The sequence below is a fragment of the Homalodisca vitripennis genome, chromosome 3 (genome assembly GCF_021130785.1).
Source record: "Homalodisca vitripennis isolate AUS2020 chromosome 3, UT_GWSS_2.1, whole genome shotgun sequence".
In the NCBI taxonomy this organism is placed as follows: Eukaryota; Metazoa; Arthropoda; class Insecta; order Hemiptera; family Cicadellidae; genus Homalodisca; species Homalodisca vitripennis.
In genome coordinates this window covers 67,718,243-67,742,550 of record NC_060209.1, presented here as the reverse complement: position 1 = coordinate 67,742,550, position 24,308 = coordinate 67,718,243, and the positions used below count along the sequence as shown (strand labels likewise).

Genomic DNA, 24,308 nt, shown 5'->3' with positions numbered 1-24,308 from the left:
TCTTTATCTTATATAAATGTAATATGTTAAAAATTGGTGGTGTCTATGAAGAAAGAGAGTTTTATTTTTAATATTCATAATCTATAATATCTGTAATGATCTGTAATTGAACTAACTATAATATTAATGTACTGTATTTTTGAATTAATAAACCAAACATAAGTAGTGTGACATTAATGATTACCTAAGTGAAGAATTTGACGATCTTGTAGACTCAGTTTTGCTATGTTCAATATTTTCTCTGAAGATCAGTTTATCGGTGTCATCATTCAACATATCTTCAATTTCTGTACACAAACATTCAGAATGTTTACTCTTCTAACAGAGTGTATCTATAATAAAACTGTACACATGCTATACTGGCTAAACAATCAATTTATTTTGAGATTGTTTACAAAAACTGTCAAAATGTGTTCCAGAATAATACATTTAGAATAACTGAATATTACAATACATATTTTTTCCACCAATACCAGCAATTACTAGCTATACTATATCTGTAGTTGCACCTCAGGGCTGCATCTCACCTAGGATAGAAAGAAAGTTTAAAATCATTTACATGCAATGTAATAGTCAAAATGTTCAATATTCATTTATTGCCATTAAATACAAGTAAATGTACAATAGGCATTGTCAGAATTACTTAACATACATCATATATAATATGCATTGTAATTACAGTGAAAAACATTCAAATTATAAGATAAGTTATAAATTATTTCAACATTAGCAAATTATATATAATAAATAAATAAAATTAAAACCCATTAATAAATCCACATATAAATAAAACTATAAACACAGGATATAGTAATAAATATACAGTAGTTTACAGTACACAGTCAAGAATAAAAAGTACTGTGCATTCAAACTAATATGGTACTCAGTAATAGTATTTATTTAGTAAAACAAATAAGATACATCATTAAAATTATCCCCTATTATATACAAATATGCTCAACATTCCCACAGTCCACGAATTCTTCAATTCTTCAACATTCCTTTCTTTTTAACCCGTCAGACAAATTTGTTTGAACTTTTTTTATTGGCAAAGCTTTTAAAGCACAGGGGAGCTATAGGTTGAGCTGCTGGTAGTTGTGACTTAAAAAACTTCTCAAGTCTGTTATTAGATGTGATTAAAGTTTCTCTCCATCTAGTTTCATTATCATGAAGAGTACTGTGGGTCTCAAATTTGCTTAGGTTTGATGTAGACTACATTTTGAAAAATATAAATAGAGGCCCGAGTCAAAATCTGGAACCTAGCAAAAGAATGTCTACAAGATGACTGGGTAGATAGTCCAGCAATTATTCAATGGTTTTTTTTCCAAACAAAGACTCTCTATGATTAGTCAGCTTATAATATACAAATATATGAAACATTTACACTACAGTCATTAACATAAACTAAAAACAAAAAGGGTCCCAAAACAGAGCCCTGGGGAATCCCTGTAGTAACATTAACATAACCAGATTCAATATTATTAACTTTAACTTTATGCTTTCTATTGGAAAGATAAGTTTTAAATAACTGCAACTCATTGCCCCTAATACTATAATATTCTAACTTTTTCTAATATACTGTGGTTAACATTGTCAAAAGTCTTGCTTGGACCTATTAAACTACTTCCTATTACTAACTTGTCTTCAAACACCTTAATATTACATAAACAACGACTTCAACAGCCATTGATTGCAGCAGAATGTTTAAGCCTAAACACAAATTGAAAATTATACAAGTTTCTATATTTAAAGTAATCAATACAATCATTTTATGCACAAGATGTTATAATTAGTTTTACAAGATATGCTCAACAAATATGATATGGGAATTTTTAAAACCACAGGAAAATTATAATTTCTGTTGGTTGCTTCCATTTATGAATGAAGTGGGGGATGATCTTTCAAAGTTTGGTTGTCCAAAATTGTGGTTGAGCTAATTCTACTGAAACTGTTATCAGTTCCAGGAAAACAAAATGACTTGTAAAGTGTGAAATAAAAAATTTTTTGAACCTCAAGCTATTTAAGTTTAAATTGTGTAACTAGCTGACCAATAATACCTGCATTTAACCTGACTTATAATTTGGGAATGCATTTTTTAATGTGTAATAAAAAAGAACATAAAATAATTCTAATTTTTTTCTCTGTGAGGTCGTTGAGATCTAAAATCTATCATCTGTTATTATATAGGGGTGGAATTCAATCAATCACTAGAATATGCAGAAGAGCGTGTCAATTTGAAAAATATTGAACAGATGTTCAAGATGATGATATTACCAGAACATGTGTTTCTTTGTTACTGATGAATTTATGTAAAAGACAAGAATTAATCCTTTAATAGTTGTTTTGTGACCTACATTATGTTGTTTTGATGTGTTTTGTAGAGACAAATTTGTAAAGTTTATACACTTTTTGTGCAAAAAAGTTTTTTTTAATTTAAACATTTTTATGTTGTTCACTAAGTAATTTTCACTATCCGTGTACATGTCATCATCATGCAAATGAAGTTAATTTAATTATCTGTTTGTACAACAGATATTACCATAATAAATTAAACTCTAGAAATAAAACCATAAAATACTCCAGGATGGGTAACATGAACAACAGTGTGTCTGCACTGTGTGACTACAGCAAACTTATCACAGTACAAACAGTCATGATAGAGGACCAAGGAAGTGCTGACATCTAGTAGAAAATGCCAGAACTACTTGTCCAGCGCAGTTGTATAAATGTTTCACAGTCTACAACTCTCACTTGGTGATTGTTATTTGTTCATCAAGCAGAAACTTTATCAAAACTCCTCATATAATGATGAACGGTTGACTAAGTGGTTACATGAAATGGAGTGATTTTTTTTATGAGAGATTTTATAAATTTATTCTCAGAAAAGCAAAATGTATTGAATTAACTTAACAGGAACAATATGAAAAATAGATGACCTTCTTCATTTTTTATAATAGATACAATTCCTAATTTGTATCAATACTTTTCAAATATTTCCTTATTCAGAAATTACCTTAGTATTTTATCGTCAAAATAAATAATAATAACAGCAGTTTTTAGCAAATGAAAGGTTTATCTTCTTTAGGTACTTTTTATATGTCTACCTGATTGTAGTTTAGGGTCATCGGTAGCTGTGATATGTTGCACCAAAAACGCAGAGAATTCCCCTTTCTTGGCCATAAGTTCTTTGAATGTCCCTTCCTCTGTAATTTCTCCTCTTTTCAACACTATGATCTTGTCCACTTGGCTCAGGAATGTTACTCCGTGAGTCACCAAAATTCTGGTCTAAATCAAAATCAACAATAATTCTGTAATTATTTAAAAATGATTTTAGTAAATTTTAAAGAAGTATTTGGATATCTCTGAAAGAATTGTTTCTATTCTTTATTGCCACATGGCCATTAAAAACAAATTTTATTTGCAGAAAAATCTTTCACATATCTTCACCATTACTAAATTTGTAATAAATTAATTAGATAAATTAGTTTTCTAACTCAATCATTACTTTTATGAATAAAAAAGGAATCTAATGTGCACTTATTTACTATATGACGCATCACTAGACTCAACGCCCACAATAGCAGGGTCAATTTTGTTTCATACACAATAGTTACTATAATTAATTGTCTTCCTGCATTTTTGGGATTTCAGCAACATTTAAAATAAAACATTTGTGTTAGCTGAAAATCATCTCTAATAATCAAATAGGAATGAGGAGTAAGTTAATTTTTTATTTATTCTGCAATCAAAAGCTAGATGTGAAGTAAAAATTATTTAATTTGAGCAATCTCACTAATTTTGCCTTTCCTGTTATATATTTCTTGACCCCTACATAAATAACAATTATCAGTAAAATCATATAAAAATAAAACTTGTTTCATAAACTATAGCATAAATTTTGCTATAACTATATTTATTTTGACCATCAAGTATTCTTTAACATCAATTTATTTTAGATTGTGCTTGGACAATATAACGAGACATAAGAATAACTCTGTACCTATTTCGACTGAAAAATAACAAATCAACAGTTTAAATGTACTAAGAATAGTTCCAAGGTTCAAAATTGCTTAGGTTAAAATCCTGCCTCACCATATTTCAAACAACATAATTTTGAGTCAACTCTCCTCCTTATCTTGTTTGGTAAGGAACATAAGAGTCAACAGAATAAAACTAAGTAAATTAATATTTTTTTGTTAAAACATATGTTTTTAATTTAATTAATTATTTTATATTGCGTAATCAACAAATAGAAACATAAAATGGTGGGATAAAATAACAAAAAATAAAAACTGAACAAGAAGTTGGGGAGGTTTTAAGTATATTTTGATTATATCATTTTTCACTGACTATTCTGGATTTATAGTAACTGTAGATGTAACTCTGTTGAAACATTCCATCCAATAGGATAGGATAAAATAGAATATATAAGACTATATTTTAGTAAACAATAATATAGATTATGCTTTATTTAATGGTTAGCAATTCAAAACAACTTATGTAGCAACATTCAAATACAAAACAAAACAACTGAAATGAGTTGTAAACCACAACAGTAAAAACTAAACAAGATCTTCATCAAGATAAGTGATATACTTACCTTTTTTCTGAGCACTCCTCTGGGACCAATAACATTCTCAAAAATGTGTTTACCAACATTAGCATCCACAGCACTGAGAGGATCATCTAGTAGGTAAATATCTGCATCACTATAAATGGCTCGAGCCAAGCTCACTCTCTGCTTCTGGCCTCCACTAAGATTGATACCCTACAGACATAACATAGTCATGAGAGTCCATAGCATTGAGAGGATTGTCCAGCAGATAAACATCTAAGCTCACTCTCTGCTTCTGGCCTCCACTAAGATTGATACCCTACAGACATAACATAGTCATGAGAGTCCATAGCATTGAGAGGATCGTCAAGCAGACAAACATCTAAAGCTCACTCTCTGCTTCTGGCCTCTACTAAGATTGATACCCTAGAGACATACACATAGTCATGAGAGGCCACAGCACTGCGAGAATTATCCAACAGTCAGTATCATCTCTGTCATTATAAATCTGTATCTGTATCATTGTAGCTGTGGTCTCTCGTGACTATTTTATTTCTGTAGGGTATCAATTTTAGTGGAGAGGCCTTAAGTACATATCTGCATCATTGTACACAGCTCAAACCAAGCTCACTGTCTGTTTCTGGCCTCCACTAAGATTAATAACCTACAGATATAAAATAGTAACGAGAGTCCACAGCACTGAGAGGATCATCCAGCAGGTAAACATCTGTCTCACTATAATCAGCTCGAGGCAGTCTCACTCTCTGATTCTGTCCTCTCCACTAAGATTGATACTCTACAGACATAACATAGTCTTGAAAGTACACAACACTTATCATCTAGGATGTAAATATTTGCATCATTAAACTCAACTTTCTGCTTCTGAATTCTCCTTACATTTACAATTCTGTGTACTACTATTTAATTTATATATTTAATAAGTAAATGATTACTCACCTTAGTAATCCTTATTTGTAGAGTTGGGAAACCGGTTTCGATTTAAATTCAATCATATTCAGTCACATGGAGATATAGTAAGATTTGTTACTCTTCTTTTACCCATTTTGGAATATTGGTTAATCTTAAATGTACAATCATTGTTTTAATAATTACAAGAAATGTATAAAATATCCTTTTTACGAAACAAATAGATCAAATGAAACCTATGTACTATTTTATGATGGTTGACCATCCAAACCTCGAACTAAATACATTTTAAATGTGTGTGTATCCTGTACCTTGTATGTTTGTGAGCAATGTTTATAAATATTAAATCAACCAACAATCCCAAAATGGGGGATAGAAACTAACATTAGTCTGCTTCCTATGTGCTCCATGACTGAAAATTATTAAATTTAAATTAAAACTGGTTTCACAACACTAAAGAAATGAATCACCTAGGTGAGTAATCATTTATTTATAAAACAATCCAGAGGCTTCCACTATGAGTATAAACATTGAATGTTAACTCTATCAAAAAGTAATATTGTTGGTGTTTAAATGGAACATATAGAATATATTTTGAAATAATATATAACCAAAGTATAGAAAAATCCTAAAATTTAATTAAAATATTTCAATATGCTCACCTTTTCTCCTATTTCAGTAGAATCTCCACCAGGCAGCATATCAAAATCTTGTGTAAGAGCACAGGATTCTACAGTATTTATGTATTTTTTGTTGTTGAAGCTACTGCCAAACAAAATGTTATCTCTCAGTGTAGCATTTTGTATCCACGCTTGCTGAGGAACATACGCTATTGTACCCTACAAGTAGAAAACGCATAAAAATATCACATCCATCAGCATTTTAATTTTAACCTTAGAAATTACTTATAAATTTCCCTGATCATTTTGGTGATGCTGGTTTTCATGTAAAGGTTTACGAAATATTTTTTAATAATATGTTACTAAAAGACTTTACAATAAAATACAATTAAACATTGGCGCTAGTAATGGGCAAATTCCAAAAATATTTTATTCTCATTCTGATACCAAAATTTTGGTCTTGATTCCAAATTCGATTCAGATTTCTGTGTTAAATATGTGTGTGTGTGTGTGTGTTGTGTGTGTGTGTGTGTGTGTGTGTGTGTGTGTGTGTGTGTGTGTGTGTGTGTGTGTGTGTGTTGTGTGTGTGTGTGTGTGTGTGTGTGTGTGTTGTGTGTGTGTGTGTGTGTGTGTGTGTGTGTGTGTGTGTGTGTGTGTGTGTGTGTGTGTGTGTGTGTGTGTGTGTGTGTGTGTGTGTGTGTGTGTGTGTGTGTGTGTGTGTGTGTGTGTGTGTGTGTGTGTGTGTGTGTGTGTGTGTGTGTGTGTGTGTGTGTGTGTGTGTGTGTGTGTGTGTGTGTGTGTGTGTGTGTGTGTGTGTGTGTGTGTGTGTGTGTGTGTGTGTGTGTGTGTGTGTGTGTGTGTGTGTGTGTGTGTGTGTGTGTGTGTGTGTGTGTGTGTGTGTGTGTGTGTGTGTGTGTGTGTGTGTGTGTGTGTGTGTGTGTGTGTGTGTGTGTGTGTGTGTGTGTGTGTGTGTGTGTGTGTGTGTGTGTGTGTGTGTGTGTGTGTGTGTGTGTGTGTGTGTGTGTGTGTGTGTGTGTGTGTGTGTGTGTGTGTGTGTGTGTGTGTGTGTGTGTGTGTGTGTGTGTGTGTGTGTGTGTGTGTGTGTGTGTGTGTGTGTGTGTGTGTGTGTGTGTGTGTGTGTGTGTGTGTGTGTGTGTGTGTGTGTGTGTGTGTGTGTGTGTGTGTGTGTGTGTGTGTGTGTGTGTGTGTGTGTGTGTGTGTGTGTGTGTGTGTGTGTGTGTGTGTGTGTGTGTGTGTGTGTGTGTGTGTGTGTGTGTGTGTGTGTGTGTGTGTGTGTGTGTGTGTGTGTGTGTGTGTGTGTGTGTGTGTGTGTGTGTGTGTGTGTGTGTGTGTGTGTGTGTGTGTGTGTGTGTGTGTGTGTGTTGTGTGTGTGTGTGTGTGTGTGTGTGTGTGTGTGTGTGTGTGTGTGTGTGTGTGTGTGTGTGTGTGTGTGTGTGTGTGTGTGTGTTGTGTGTGTGTGTGTGTGTGTGTGTGTGTGTGTGTGTGTGTGTGTGTGTGTGTGTGTGTGTGTGTGTGTGTGTGTGTGTGTGTGTGTGTGTGTGTGTGTGTGTGTGTGTGTGTGTGTGTGTGTGTGTGTGTGTGTGTGTGTGTGTGTGTGTGTGTGTGTGTGTGTGTGTGTGTGTGTGTGTGTGTGTGTGTGTGTGTGTGTGTGTGTGTGTGTGTGTGTGTGTGTGTGTGTGTGTGTGTGTGTGTGTGTGTGTGTGTGTGTGTGTGGTGTGTGTGTGTGTGTGTGTGTGTGTGTGTGTGTGTGTGTGTGTGTGTGTGTGTGTGTGTGTGTGTGTGTGTGTGTGTGTGTGTGTGTGTGTGTGTGTGTGTGTGTGTGTGTGTGTGTGTGTGTGTGTGTGTGTGTGTGTGTGTGTGTGTGTGTGTGTGTGTGTGTGTGTGTGTGTGTGTGTGTGTGTGTGTGTGTGTGTGTGTGTGTGTGTGTGTGTGTGTGTGTGTGTGTGTGTGTGTGTGTGTGTGTGTGTGTGTGTGTGTGTGTGTGTGTGTGTGTGTGTGTGTGTGTGTGTGTGTGTGTGTGTGTGTGTGTGTGTGTGTGTGTGTGTGTGTGTGTGTGTGTGTGTGTGTGTGTGTGTGTGTGTGTGTGTGTGTGTGTGTGTGTGTGTGTGTGTGTGTGTGTGTGTGTGTGTGTGTGTGTGTGTGTGTGTGTGTGTGTGTGTGTGTGTGTGTGTGTGTGTGTGTGTGTGTGTGTGTGTGTGTGTGTGTGTGTGTGTGTGTGTGTGTGTGTGTGTGTGTGTGTGTGTGTGTGTGTGTGTGTGTGTGTGTGTGTGTGTGTGTGTGTGTGTGAAATAGGAATATAGCCTAGTTCTAAAAAATTGTATCACCATTTTTTAGGAATCGACCAATACAAAAAAATTTATTCAGGTTCTGACACTGATACATAAATTTGGTCTCATTTCTGATACAGATACAAAAGTTTCTGTATAATTAATAATTAAGAATAATGACTAAATATTATTAATAACTAATAGTAATTATAAAAATTAGATATGCTCAGAAGTGCAGACATACCTTTACCAGACTGGAAGTATATGCCTCTTCTTCATCATAGAGACATTAAAAAGATTATATTTTACAAAAAGAAGAGGATTATACTTCCAGTCTAGTAACAATAAGTCTGCTTATTTTATCCTATCTAAATTCTCATGTAAAAACCTAGCTCTCTTTAATCATAAATCATAAGTAATTATCTATTCTTGTAATATATTAAACAGGTTTTTTTTGCTACCATTAAAGTAATTCGGCAGGACCAGTCTTCAATATCTTTCATGACATGATAATATTGCATGAACAATAATTTCTTATTGTCAAATTGAATTAAAGTAAAAATTGACCTTCGCTCAACACCTACTCGACAATTGTAACGACATGAATGATTTTTAAGATGTTACGATGTAGTGCGCATATGTAAAAAAGGTAGTAAACTCAATATGTTAAAGGAGTTTGAAATTAAATAAAGCATTTTAAAATAACAACGTGAAAAGCAGTGTTTATAATGAAGTTTGAGTAGAATCACAACTGTTTTTTGAAATCCTTCTAAATTCATGACTTTTACATTGTGCAGTTCTTATACGCCTATAATATCAATATATTGATATTATAGACGTGCATATAAGTGTATCTGTTCCAAATATTGTTATTTTATTCTGATAATGATGCAATTACAAATCATGTGTAGCTTATCTACAACATTTTGAAAGCATGAGATAGCTAACTAATAAATTACTATTTGTACATTTCATTGACAAATTACTTTATTTGTAACATAATTTATAAAAGGTGGATTCAGGGCCATGAGGCTCTGTTTTACAAGTTAGAATTGGAATTGGAATTTCTGACCCTACAGTTAGTGGGATACTTTTGAAACATTTATTAACCCTCCATCAGGCGCTTAGAATTAGAAACACCATCAGGCGCTCACGGAGGTTTCCTCCAGGTTAGCGAATAATGGATATTATAGTCGTTTAAAATATTTTTATTTGTTTGAATATTCATATTGATTTAATTACAATGTAATATATTCATTTTTAGAAATTAAATAAATGTTACTCTCTTACGTAATTAATTTTCTAAATAAGAAGTTCAAAACTTAAAAAAATGTTATTGTATAATAACAACATGATTTATTTTAAGGAATAATGCAATTAATTGTAAAAATGTTTAACCTACTGTAATAATATATGGAAATTAACTTAGATTTTAACTTCTTACAAAAACAACTTACTTAAATTCTTGAGATATTATACAATTGTAATGTCAATTATTACTCTAAAATCAAAATTTATTCTTTACTAAAAATTTCTTTAAACACTACACAAAGTTTCAAAACATTTTCCTTCTGGTTCTTATAACGACAATGTTCACTCCATAAACAGTACTGAAATGTTCCCTAGCACACTGTACTGACAAGTCTCTCGTATTCATTCTTAATTTCACAAAATTTAAATAAAATATATACTAAAACTTAAAAAGAAACCATCACAGGTCACACATTTGGGCGCACACGGATTATTACTCCATAAAAACTAAACACTATAAGGCGCTCACGGAGATTTCGTCCAAGCACTACAAACGCAAGATCGGGCGCTCACGGAGGAATCGTCCAGACTCGCACGGAAGTAGACCTCATACTGACAGATTTTGACAAATATAAGCGGGAGACTATTGTTTCGCTTCCCCGAAAGATGCTCGTGAAGTACAATGCGGGAAACGACTGCCAACATCAGAAAAGTAGTACTATTTTTAATAATAAAAAATACACGGAGGAAAACTCCGTTTAGCGCCCGATGTAGGGTTAAAAATGCAGATATTTCCATCACATAAGCCACAGCATGTTGAAATTTGTTTGGCATTTTTCTTCAGCATAACGGAATGTATTTGATTGTTTCAGAGTATTATATCACACACTGCACCACATTCTTTTTGTCTGCTGTTATAAAATTCAAGTCAAATGTCATTAGTTCGTCTCAAGTATCATTACTCATGTTTTGTGGTGATAATGGAGTAGAAGGACTTAGGTATCACCAGTCAGTCCTGAATTCTTTTTTATACAGGCTTTTGAAAAGTATGGAAACACCTTTATATTTTTTAAATGGATGCAGATATAACCTTTAAATTTACTATACAGTTTATCGATCTTTTGGTGTGATTACTTTATTATTCCACTGTACAAATGATGCATACATGAAAAGTTACGGTATTTTTGACATTCATACCATAAAAACATAAAGTAGGCCTCAATCATTACTGTCACCAAATACCCTGACTGTACATTGAGTGTAAAGTTGCACAATACTTGAAAAGGATTCACTGTAATGTAGTGTTGATATCATCAGACAACAGACACGTCTCATTTATGAAAATGCATATGATGAAACTCTTGCTGGGGCTGACAGTCATACTTCTGACACCAACTACATTTGCCATACATTGAGTGTGCAATATCAGTTGCACAAACTCTAGTAAAAAGTTTACTCTACCTTAGTGTTGACATATCCAGAGATCTTGTCCATCTCACCCAGGAAGGCAGAGATGAGGGAACTCTTGCCAGAGCCGACAGCTCCCACCACTGCTACCAACTGTCCTGGTTGTATCTTGAGTGTAATGTTGCACAAAACTGGCCTTTCTTCCTTAGCTGTTCCCCAAGAAAACGTTCCTCCCTCCATGATTAATGAGTCACCTGTAACAGTATTTAAAATTACTAAATAAAATCTAAATATTTAATTTTCATGCATATAAGTAGCTTCAAAATTATTAATATTAATACAATCGTGTTTCATTTATATCTATATCTTTACTATGTGTAGATGTGGTGGTGATTTATTTTATATGACTGCAGTTTTCCGCAGATTCACAAACAATTTCTTGCTGAACAACTGGATAACAGACATATTCTTTATAAATAACTTCTGTGAGAAGTTGTGGTCACTATAAAATATAATAATGTCCAATTCATTTTCAAATAATTGGACTTTAAATTCATATTCCATATTATTTTAACTTACTTTCAGATGAAATTAAAAACTTGAGAATCTTCAGGGTTTTTAGAGAGGCAGTGCAGAGATGGCTTACCACAACACACCAAGAGCTGATTAATTAGCTTACATCTAAACACACACACAAACACATACACTATGTACAGGAAAATAAAGTGAATGATTGGGTAAAGCTTAGTTACTTCAGCGATCAACCAGATTTTGTTAAAAACTCGGATGTATATATCCGGATATGTTGTTGGTGTTTGATAGTTCATTGTTATTTATTAATATTGTAGTTATTGTTGTTGAATGTTTAGAGATTTGTTGCTTATATTTAACTATTTATAGAATGCTGCTTGTTGATGGGCGATATTTTATATATTTTATTTATTGTTATCCGGCTACACAAAGAGCAACATAAAATTTTTGTAAAAGCATAAACTAAACTGAGCAAAACAAACAATTGATTGAACTGTAATTGAACTTTGTATCTTGCTTTTTTTCATCTTCATTTACATATCATCAAGATCTGTATTGGTGTCAACAAAATAAATAAATGAATTAATAACATAAATCACTAAATAGCTTCAGTTTCTTGCTTTACAATGTGTTAGTCTTGACTAGGTCGGTTATTCTTTAATGAAGTAGACAGGTCTCTCCATAAGCCATTTTTTTAGTTGAATCTTGAGTTCTGTCCCTTCTAGGTCTTTCAGTGTTGGTGGCAGCATGTTGAACAGTTTACGTCCCACGTAGGAGGGTTTCTTGGTGTATTGAGTCATATGATGATGAGTAGGTAGATGATAGTCAGTAACTCTTCGAGTTCTGTACAAGTGAAAATCCCTGCCTTTTGGAAAGTCTACTTCTTCTGTGTAAATGATTACTGCGTGGATGTAAAGAGTTAAAATTCCAAATGACTTGTAAGCCTCTCTGCAACTGTCTTTTGGGTTAAGGTCTACAAGTGCCCTAATCACCTTTTTCTGCAGAACAAGAACTTTGGTGAGATTTGCCACAGATGTCCCACCCCAAGCTGTCAGGCTATACCTAATGTGCGATTCAAATAAATAAATAAATAGACCAGTATTTTGAGTCGTAAAGTGAAACAGTTTCTAAAAGTATCAATGTAATAAATCAAGTTTCTCAGCAAAATTTCATGATACTTGGCAAAATAGCTCCAAGAATTATAGTAACACTTCTAAGGGGTAATAGATTCAAAATCCATATTCTTCCTATTAGTGTCAGTGCCTATAATTTAATATGATGGAGGCCTACAGTGATTTTAGAACAGAAATAGGCATTCTCAAGTAGATATTATTCCACTGTTTAGAATAAAGAAGATAGGTTCAGCTAAATTGTGTATGTCTCTTATTTCAGGTTTAGTAAATGTGAGAGCACTTGTGGTTGAAATTGATTAGATTTCATAGCCACAGTTTGTCTTGTTGCCCTGATCGTATATGTAGACTTAAAAAGCATACTTTGGTCAACAAGTGTCTACTTTTAGCACTTGTAATTTGGTATAAGGAATAGAGTGAAAAACCCAACTTATAGATGTGCCTTACATTCAATTAACCAACATTGGTGCTAAATCTCTCCATTATATGTCAAACATATCGGTTCTCAAGATAGTGTGTAGACACATACACCAAAACCTTTTTGAACCTTATTAATATTATTAATGATTATTTTAAATCCCTAAAATGAAATGCACACCTACTTTGCAGACCACCCAGCTTGTTGTCTTTACTTGTACTCTTGGTTTTAATTAGTTCTTTATAGGTATGTATATCTGTAAACCTGATACAATGCACTGTTTACCCATGCTTTCCAATTTCTGTTAGGTATATCATACTATTTGTATGGTTCAACCTAGAAATTATACAAATTTGTATGTATTTAGTCAGTATCATTATGTCTTTTCAGTGCAAAATGAACCCTCTGCCCTATCAATGATTTTCCGCCATACAAAATTGCACATTGTGTTTGGTGCATTGCTTTGTGATTCCATTTGATATGGTCATGGTCACACTGTGCCTGTTTCCTCAAATTGTAATCACAGAGTGAATGATTGATTCGTAGAGTGATATTAGTGCACTTTCCCTCTGTTTCTTGTTTCTTAAGCTACTGAAAACATGCTTACCACAATAATTATAAAAGTATAATGATTTGGAGTACCCAAAAAAAACTAAATGGTTTTAATTCATCATTGCTACCATCTGTCTTAAAATTTACGTAATACTAGTGTCATAACTATTTGAAGCAAAATATTTCAGGATAAAAATATGTCCTTTTATTCTTATATGTAAGCAATTGCATGTCAAATCTTGTCTAGAGTTTGTGTGTTTGAGTATCAAACATCTCAACAATCGAACATATAAATATACAAACAACATTACTCAAAAACTTTCACATTTATAATATTAATAGGATTGTGAATGTTAAATTTAGCCCCAGTTTGTGTTCCCCTTAATGCAGTGTCTTATACTATATTTCGTAGTTTAGGTAACTCTGATGCTGAAAATATGTAAAGAGTTCATTTTGAGCTTATTGATCACAGACTTTTATTGAATCTTTTCAGGCGAATATGACTTCATCCAGATTCCAAAAGTCACAGATTTAAAACGCTGCACTACGAGAAAGGTGAACTGGACCTAAATTCAACATGAATCACATTGAATAAACCCTTCCCACCATATCTATGTTATTTACTGTGATTTTATTTATCAAACAAAACACAAAAATGTTAGATTAGTTAAATTAAATTAAGTTTAATTCTCACTTTTACTTTCATCGTGGGATACTGAATTTAAATCCAACTCTTCAGCATTCATAAACTCATCTATTCTTCTATAAGACACCAGGAACTGAAACATAACATCTTTATAAGTAATAAAAATAAATAATTTTATTTTAAATAAAGATATGAGTAAAGCTTATTTTGAAATTTTCATGAAAATATACATAAAAAACACACTATTTTATAGTAGCTAATATTTTTGTCTTATTTTGTGTTTTGCTTGTTAAAAGTTCTATTTCCATCCTTCTAAAGAGTATGTACGGTATAACTTTCATTTCTTATAACTTTCATTTAAAAAATCTAGGTACATAATTTTACAGTACAACATCAACAATCAATAAAATTAGCAAATATGTTAAATTAAAAATAACAAAACAATAGATAAAATTCAAGTAACTAAAATCAACAGTGTAAAAATCCTGGATATTATAAAGATGTGCTGATATTAAACAGTCACAAATACCTTGACTTCTTTGAGGATATTAATCTAATATTCTGTGGTAATGCATTAAATAACTTTTTACCCTGATAACTAAAACTATTTTGGGTGCTACTGTACACACACCTGACTGTACAAATGTTATGCCAGTGCCTGGTTTCATAAGAATGAACATCCATTGATGTGTACCTATACAGATTGCGTTTGATGCACATAAGAGTATACAGTACATACAAGGAAGGCAGAGAACAATCCCAAGGCTAAAGAAAATTGTTCTACAACGTGCTTCTATCTGAACTTTAGAAATTAAATACAAAGGTTTCTGCAAGACAAACACAACTCGATAACCCAACATTATTCCTCAAGGAACATATATACAGGGTGTATATTATGTCTGGAAACACCCAAATATATCCTTTAATAATTTAAATATAAATTTGAAACCTCTTACAATCGTGATAGAGATTGGGCATCTACTTTTTGGAACAATGTTTTGTTATGTCACACCAACGGGGGACGTCCTGCCGAGGGTATCGTGAATATTCTTAATGGAAGCCTATACCTTGTGATACATAATTTTAAAGGTAATAGCTTACTGAATTGAATGCCACAAACCGCATCTCAAAGGAATTATTCTATCAGAAAATAGAGCATTTTTAGTATTGAAAATTTACTGATGTTCAACAATGTAATTTTAACATGGTTCTTGCCACAAAATGTGTTACACTAATTTTTTAGCATTTTTTAAATGTTCAATTAAAATAAAATAAACAATTTATTTTTAAGCTGGTTTCATTAGTACAAATTTACCAGTTTTTATTACAATGAATAAAACTTATGAGTCACTTTCTCTGATTACTTATGAATCTGTACTTGGTGTTTTCCAGTCAGCAGGAAGGTTTAAAGAGACAAAGGTCACTAGCCTATGAGAAACATTATTGTGTTATTAATCATCTGGTCTACAGGTTTCAGTTTGTTGAGCATGGAGCTTTCACTAGACAGGTCTAAGCTTGGGAATTACAAATGGACAAAGGTCATATCATTCCTGTCGAGTTAATCAGTGTCTCTGAAGCATTGCTGTCAACAAGTTATCTAATTACAGTAGTTCAGTTTTTATTTGGCATTTTAATGGAATTGTCTGAAAGAGAACGAATTACTCTGTTGATGATGCGAGGATATGGCGATCGTCAAAGATCTTATCGGGAAGTTTGTAATTTGTTTAATGACACTTTCCCAGAAAGGAATCCCATAAGTGTTTCAACAATATCAAAAACTATTGAGCGTTTTGAAATGACAGGGAGTGTACGTAATCGGCCAAAGTCGGGTAGGATACAATCTGCAACAGATGAAGAACATGCACTAGATGTTTTGCAAACATTTATTGAAGACCCACATACATCGCTCAGAAAAGCTGCACAGCAACATGATATGCACCCTATGTCTGTGAGTAAGATTTTGAAAACTAATAAATACAAACCATTTAAAGTTCATTTAGTCCAACAGTTAAGTGAGGATGATTACGACAGAAGAGTTGAGTTTTGTGAACTTGTGATGCGCAAATGTGATGACAATAGAGATTTTCTGACCAACATACTATTTTCTGATGAGGCAACTTTTTTCCTAAATGGCAATGTTAACAGGCACAATTGCCGTTACTGGGCTAGTGAAAACCCACATTGGATTACTGAGTCCCATTCACAGCAACCACAAAAACTGAACATATGGTGTGGAATTTTAGGTAACAAAATTGTTGGACCCTTTTTCATCAATGGAAATTTAAATGCCGAACTTTACTACAATATGCTCCAAAATGAAATAATCCCAGCTATTCAAATTGCATCAGGAGAATACTTTGATAATGTATGGTTTCAGCAGGATGGTGCTCCACCCCATTATGGGAGACAGGTAAGAGAGTATTTGGATTTAAGGTTTCCTCATAAATGGATTGGCCGAAGAGGAGAAATCGAATGGCCTCCAAGATCTCCGGATTTGTCACCAATCGATTATTTCCTATGGGGTCATTGTTTATTTTATTTTAAATGAACATTTAAAAAATGCTAAAAAATTAGTGTAACACATTTTGTGGCAAGAACCATGTTAAAATTACATTGTTGAACATCAGTAAATTTTCAATACTAAAAATGCTCTATTTTCTGATAGAATAATTCCTTTGAGATGCGGTTTGTGGCATTCAATTCAGTAAGCTATTACCTTTAAAATTATGTATCACAAGGTATAGGCTTCCATTAAGAATATTCACGATACCCTCGGCAGGACGTCCCCCGTTGGTGTGACATAACAAAACATTGTTCCAAAAAGTAGATGCCCAATCTCTATCACGATTGTAAGAGGTTTCAAATTTATATTTAAATTATTAAAGGATATATTTGGGTGTTTCCAGACATAATATACACCCTGTATATTGATCAATATATGGAGTATATGACAAAAAAACTAATTAATTATAGTTCAAGCTAACCCATTCACTGTTAAAAACAAATTTAGCTGTTTTACATATTTTAAAGTTATCAATGGTTCTTAATTCCACAGGAAGCCTTGGTAAAATTTTGCACCTGTGCTTGATGTTCTTTTGTTGATTGGAGTCTATGGCAATTTCATTTCTATATCTGGTCAAATATATCTGTCACCTAGCCTATGAATTAAACTATCATTACATAATTGTTTAACATGTAGTGTAGTTTGAAACACATAAAGACTGTAGACAGTCATAATGTCCAAGTGTAAAAAATGTTGGCGAAATGAAACGTCAAAATTTAGATTCAACATGGTTCGTATAGTTCATTTTTGAAGATAGGTACTTGTATAATATTAAGTAGTGAAAATTTCAGCTGGTAGGTACGTAGTTCAGCTACCAATTCAATTTGTAGAAATCTGGTGAATAAAAAGGAATTATTTTCATGCAGATGAGCACTCTTCGTATAACTTCTTTTCTTTCCTATTTCTAATCCTATTCTCACCATTTCCAACTGTTTACTTGCAAACTAAAACAGTTACTAACTATGTGTCAGTATAACACATACCTGAAGCAGAAGCTGCACCAATGTGGGAATTTGGGAGGTGGTTGTTCTCATGATATTGAACAGTGCAGTCGCCACAAACGCAATTTCTGGGGTGAGAACGTTGCGCTCATCGATAATCACAAATACTGCAAAAGTGACAAGAGATACCTGCACAGAAAGAAATACAAATACATCAAATAAATACTAATATTATTATACAGGTTGCCTTTTTTAACCCTAGAACACTACCATGTTTTGATATACCTTTATTACTACCGATACTTAAATTTTACGTAGCATGTTTATTTTTGTTTTTTTAGGTTATGCGAAAGTTTATTTGCATGCCTGTATATTGTGTTTGTGTATTTTCTTGCCTATGTGCTTGCTTAAGGTGAGGATGCGTGTGTTAAGCGTGTGTTTGCGTGTATGTGTAATGTGTGTGTCTCGTTCTTCATTTCTTTTCTTATACCTTTGCAATCGAATCTCAAGCAGTCAACAATACACATTTTAGCTCAATATTTATTTCCACATAGGTTACAGTTAAACAAAATCCTTGATGAAAGGTGATTGTTCTTTAGAGCACCAGACAAAATCAGTAGGCCCAAAAATGTGTGTATTACTTCTGGGTTTACATATTTCAGCGAAAAATGTGATGGATCTTTGTACTTAGCTCTTTTCAAACTTATTTCTTCATTTGTATGTCTTATGATCTTCTTAACTAGTTTTTGAGTGAAAAAAGGAGTGAGAGTGAAAGTAATGTAAACGACATATTTTGCAGGTGTTTTCCTAAACCTTATCTTCATATCTACAATGCCACAGAAACTCTGCCTTTTCAAAAAGTGTGTCTGTATCTGGCTTGAAAATTTTTGTAGTATCAGTTTTTTCTTGTTCAGTAGAAATAACAGGCAAGTCTCGATTCCTAGCAACCAGTTATTTTTCTTACTTTTGACGATCCTACTACCACTGCATCATTATCTTTTCTTTTCTTTGCTGACCCCTGAGTATTTTCCCTCTCAATATTTTTTATGGGCATGATAATCTCCTCTGAAATTTTATTGGCACGAACTCAAGGTCTGCATTACTGTCATACTCATCTTCTGAAGAGCTTTGGGATTCTAAGATATCGTCGTCACTAATGTCCTCAAGTAAATTGAGAATTTCGTCATCTTCGACAGTACGTGTGTCTGACATTTTGATACTACAAATTGTCTACTAACTCCAAGACTTTTTAACTAAAAGACAACTTAAAATAGGTTTACTTACTTATTTTACTATACACACTTATCACTACCTATACGTAAAATGTACGTATTTTATTTATCAAGCAAAACTACCGCTACGTAAAATTGACGCACAACCTAAATAAAAATTAATACTGAGACAAAAAAAAAAACTACACGCACTCTTAAACTTCGGAGGCCGAACGACCATTGATGAGTTTCTACTGTACATCTGAACTGTCCAAAGCTTGAACAGGAAGAGTGGGGAGGAGAGGAGGTGTGACTATAAAGATGATGCATATGCGTAAAAATTACGTACCGGTACAGTAGTGTTCTAGGGTTAAAATGAACCATCTTTATGATCTTCGAAACTATAAATTTGACAGCAATCTTTAAATGGACAACCTTTTCTTTAATTCAAAGACATTTAAAATGTGTACATCAAACTTTTAAAAATTGCTGTGATTTTCCAATATGGTGGAAATTTTGCTCTTTTCTTACACATTAGACATAACTCTTTATTAACATGATCTTAGAGAACAGTAATGGCGTCAAGTATTACAGTTTTTGGTTTCGTTAAAATTAACAAACAATTAGTTAAGGTTATGAATTGTAATATGTTTTTCTCTGCACAGAAGGGTCTCCTGTAGCCATTCAGTCAGTGCTTTCTTGAAATGGTTTGGATGCTGTTGCTTAAAGTTGTTCGGCAGGTTTTTGAAGTACAGGATTCCTTTGTATGAAGGCTTCCTTCCGTAAAAGGCTTAGATGATGGTATGGCAAATTGAAGTTTAGGGCATTTCTTGTATTGTGTTGGTGTATGTTGTTATGCCTATGTTGTGCAGAGTTTACTGCTCGAAGGATCACATCTTGAATGTACAGGGATACAACAGTAAAAATTTTTATCAGAGGAAACCACCAGAGAAGCTTATTGGGTTATTCGTCGGACACTCTGTACTTACATTATTTTGTAATATTAGATTTTTTAATATATACAGTTTACATTTATTTAATGCATTAGATTTAATAAGAAATGTATGTGCAAGGAAATAACAACTTTTACAGTACAAAATTACTATATTTGTATAACTTTAAATTACACAAAACAACTCTGTAGAGAACTATTTTATCCCAGGAGGTATCACAAACACCAATAATGAATAACTGAAATAATGAAATAACTGAACCTACTCTGAAAAATAATGGTAATTTACAGTAATGTATATCAAATCTTACCAGGAATGAAGAACAGAGCCATAGGAAGGAGATGGAAGCATTCCACATTGCAGCTGATTTTAACACCCTAATCTCCTTCTCTCTAATCTTAAGAATTTGGTTTCTGAAACTTGGATCCCAGGCGTAGAGCTTTAATACCTGCAAGCAATCAGTTTATGTGTAGTCTGAAAGGTTTTATTCTTGAACCTCTGATTGTATTACTCATTGATGGCATTCGTACTGTACTACTCAGTGAAAAATACCATATGTACGCAAACGGTTTACAGATTTATGCTTATGTAATTTTTTGTGACCGACGTAAACGACTTTGTAACCAAAGACAGCAAGAAAACATGGAATTAAACTGAATGAAGACCAAACTAAATCAAACTCATCATTCATGCATGTTCATGAACACAATATAATGAAGAATCTTGACTCTTTTTGATTTACTCCAATATGATTTAGAAGCTATTTTGGGGATAATGGCTGTTTAACTAAGGCATATACACAAAGCAGCTATGAAGACGTTCCAATCAAAATCTCTAAAATTAAAGACAGGTGTCCCTCAGAGCTCAGTATTTGGCACATCCTCTACATAATCTGTACTTAGTGACATGTCTGACTTTATTGAACAACACTGTTTACTATTATTGTATGGAAACAATATTGTCCTCATAAAAAGTATAAAATTTGTAACTGGAAAAAAGTAATAATTATGCTACATGGCAATGCCATTTGATATTTCCATTTCAATCATTTCACAATACATGAGAATACAATAGCTTGTTTTATTTTGAGTTTTTATTTAAAAAAAACTAAGTTAAGGAAATACAGGATTTAAATAATATATTGATGGAACAAAATGTCTTCCACTAACTCTAACTTCTCATAACACAAACTTATAAACATAGTATATACAAACCTTAGCATTTATGCAATTGAGAGGCTAAAATAGTAACAGAAGCCAAATGTACTTTAGAAGAGCGTAGTTTGTTCTCGTTGAATTAAACATGTGATATGGCTTTGCACTGTGGGATAATTCATAAAATTCAACCTTCAATGACTGTTGCAAAGAATAAAACAATCCGGCATTAGTCTGGTAGTTGTTTTTACAAAATTAAATAAATTACAGCATTATAGGGGTCTTAAATGTACATATTATGAAAAGTATATTATAACTACTATCCTAGTTCATATTTCTATGATGCCATTTTTTACATTTTGTACACTATGGTGAATAAAATGACACTAAATTGAATTGCAAGACAAGAAAATACAAGTTTTGTTCCCAAAGAATTATGTAATAAAGAAATTGTCTTCCGTAAACATTTTTTGTAATCTAACATGTTCAATGACTGAAATAACCATGAAATAAACAAAATAAAATATCCATGAATGTATTAATTGGTAAAAGAGGTTTCCACTACTGAAATATTTTTATTTATTATAGTATATTACAATTTTCAACTACCTAAATATGTCTTAAATGGGAAACAGCTTGTCAATCAGCAATCTTTCTCAGAGTAATCACTTACAAGGAAGCAAATGCTGACGTGTAGGAGTGTAGACTGATAGAGTCTGCATTTTAATTCAACTCACTGACAGATTTCAAGTATGAAGAACTGTATTAATACTGATTTGATACTTAACTGAAGGCACATCTAATCAATAGCTATGTAAATGTTTCTTCAATCATTGATTACTTAAATAGACATCAGAATAAAATTATAAAGTATCGGAAAACGCCTTAAAATGCGTTGAAAAAGCTCCAACATGATTGATTTTGGCTAGACTTCTTTGCCAACATGTTGGTGAATGTTTTTATTCAAAGAGCCAGAAAAAAGCCTTCTTAACAATAATTTTTTACTCGTACATCAAAATTAGTATATATATATATATCTAACCTTGATTCCAGTCAATACTTCATTCATCATTTTGACTCTTTCATCCTTATATGTCATCTGTTCCATCTGCAGGTGTTTTACTTTCTTCCCAATAAGAGCATTTATTGGAATGATGATGAGCATGATGGCCAGTCCGGCTAATGCTGCTAGACCTGTCAAATGAATGTTTAGAAAGATAATTCACTTATAATTTATTGCAGTCGACTCTGTTTGAGCCGGCCACTCAGTGCTATATCTGATAGTAGTAGACTAGTTTATAAATTATGTATTAGGTTAGTTATTACCTGAAGAAGAGATCAGATTGCAGATCTCGAAACGTAGTGTTACTGATTTATTGTTTCACTGAACGATGGCAAATGTCCGGAAAAATCCTGTTTCCTTCAGTAGTAGACTAGTAATAGATATAATACTTCTTACGTAAGATTCTTTTGTGAAGCATAATTTGATAATATAAATTTGATATGTTTAAACAAATTTATATTTTAATGATATTCACAGACTTTAAATCTACAACAGCCAAAAAGAGAAGAACATGTACAAATTCCATGACTGACTACAATATTTTATATGGACTACGGTACTTTAAATGTCATTTCTGATGGGCTGTCACATTAGTATTGAGTTTTCAGAGTAATGTTTAAATGTTTGGAAAAACCGCTCTCTTTCTTCACGTTTAAATTTTTTTTACTGAATGCAAGGAAAAGTTAGTGGTATGGCTCATCAATAGTTCATTAGGAAGAAACCAATGGTCCCACTTGCTAATACAGAACTAGAGTAGAAGTGACATCTCATGTGAGCATAGAATCAATTATTTTCAATGCATACCGAATTATGTGGATGGTGACATTGTACTCTACCCAACTAAAGAGGGACCTATAGATTTTACCTATCGACTAGGGAAGCTTTAACTGTCAACATGACCCTAAAAGTATCTACCATACCATACATTCTTTTCTGATAAACTCCACAAGTCATTTAAAGAGTGGAGGAAGCTATCAGAGACTGATTGTGGATGAGACATTGATGGTTAATGCTGGTGAAATACTGTGTGCACTTAATAAAACAAAGACTGAGGAAGTTCTGATGATCTGTGACCAGAAACAGATACCTTACATAAACAGAACAGGAACTGAAACACATTACAATAATATTCTAAAAATAGCTGAAATATCGGAAAATCTCAATCACTTTTACTGGTGCACCCTTGTGTTGCATGTCTTCTATCGAAACACTGCAACTCCCTTAGCAAAGTTAAGGGAGAGCTCAAAAAAGAGCCTTTTAAAATATTAGAAAACCTGATAGTTCTACCAGATCAAAAACTCCTAATCTTTAAACAATCAGAGAAAGCAACAAAAAAATAAATGGTTACGTTGTCTCAAAAATCCATGAATACAAAGAGAAAAAAACAGCCTATATAATTGGATAGTTAGTATAGGATATTAACAACTCCACACCTCACTGCCTACTGGCTATCACATAGCATACTCAGTCATTTCTAAACACTTCCTCAGGCCATAAGGATATGTTAACTATGTGGATACGCTACGGATCACAATATAAAGAAGAGGAACTTTCAAGACATTACAGGAAGCTTTGTAAAGAAATGAATAAAATCATACAGGAAAGGATCACCAACAAAACAAACATGAAGTTACAGGAACCTGTAAATGAAGGAAATGATGAGATGGAGCTACCTACAGGAAGTAGTGTACATACACACAACACCAGGCATACCTCACAATACATCCTACTCCTTCATCGCACAGTATTGTATGAAAAGAAACTATCCTACATTGGTATTAAACTCCACAAAGATCTTCCAGAGTCACTTCAATGTCTTAACGGCAGTAAGCTGAAGAAGAACCTAAGAGACTGGCTTACAGACCACCCTATATAAGACATGGCAGAATTCTTTCTCTTGGTTCAACAGCGTCCATATATGTTTATTCAGCATGTGTCATATCTTTTAGCTCTAAGATCTCTAGGAAATCATTGTAATACCTTTATAAAATACATTAAAAAGTTTGATTTGATTTAACCATTTCATATGGTTTATAATGGTAAAAGTAAAACAGAAGCTCTTCAGTGTTATAGAAGAATTACACAATAGTACTTTTTT

The 24,308-nt window shown here is 33.0% G+C and overlaps 1 protein-coding gene across 2 annotated transcripts in view; it reads right to left on the bottom strand.

Annotated features, from left to right (window-relative positions):
• Window positions 1–24,308, bottom strand: part of LOC124357022 (multidrug resistance-associated protein 1-like) — an 81,436-nt gene that overhangs the window by 23,712 nt on the left and 33,416 nt on the right. For both annotated transcript variants that reach the window (XM_046808391.1, XM_046808393.1), the window contains exons 10-18: window positions 22,190–22,341; window positions 20,304–20,441; window positions 17,872–18,018; window positions 14,374–14,458; window positions 11,103–11,302; window positions 6,145–6,321; window positions 4,601–4,768; window positions 3,105–3,285; window positions 185–287 (exon numbers count right to left, since the gene is read on the bottom strand). In XM_046808391.1, coding sequence (XP_046664347.1) covers window positions 185–287; window positions 3,105–3,285; window positions 4,601–4,768; window positions 6,145–6,321; window positions 11,103–11,302; window positions 14,374–14,458; window positions 17,872–18,018; window positions 20,304–20,441; window positions 22,190–22,341 — 1,351 coding nt within the window. The remainder of the gene's footprint in view (window positions 1–184; window positions 288–3,104; window positions 3,286–4,600; window positions 4,769–6,144; window positions 6,322–11,102; window positions 11,303–14,373; window positions 14,459–17,871; window positions 18,019–20,303; window positions 20,442–22,189; window positions 22,342–24,308) is intronic.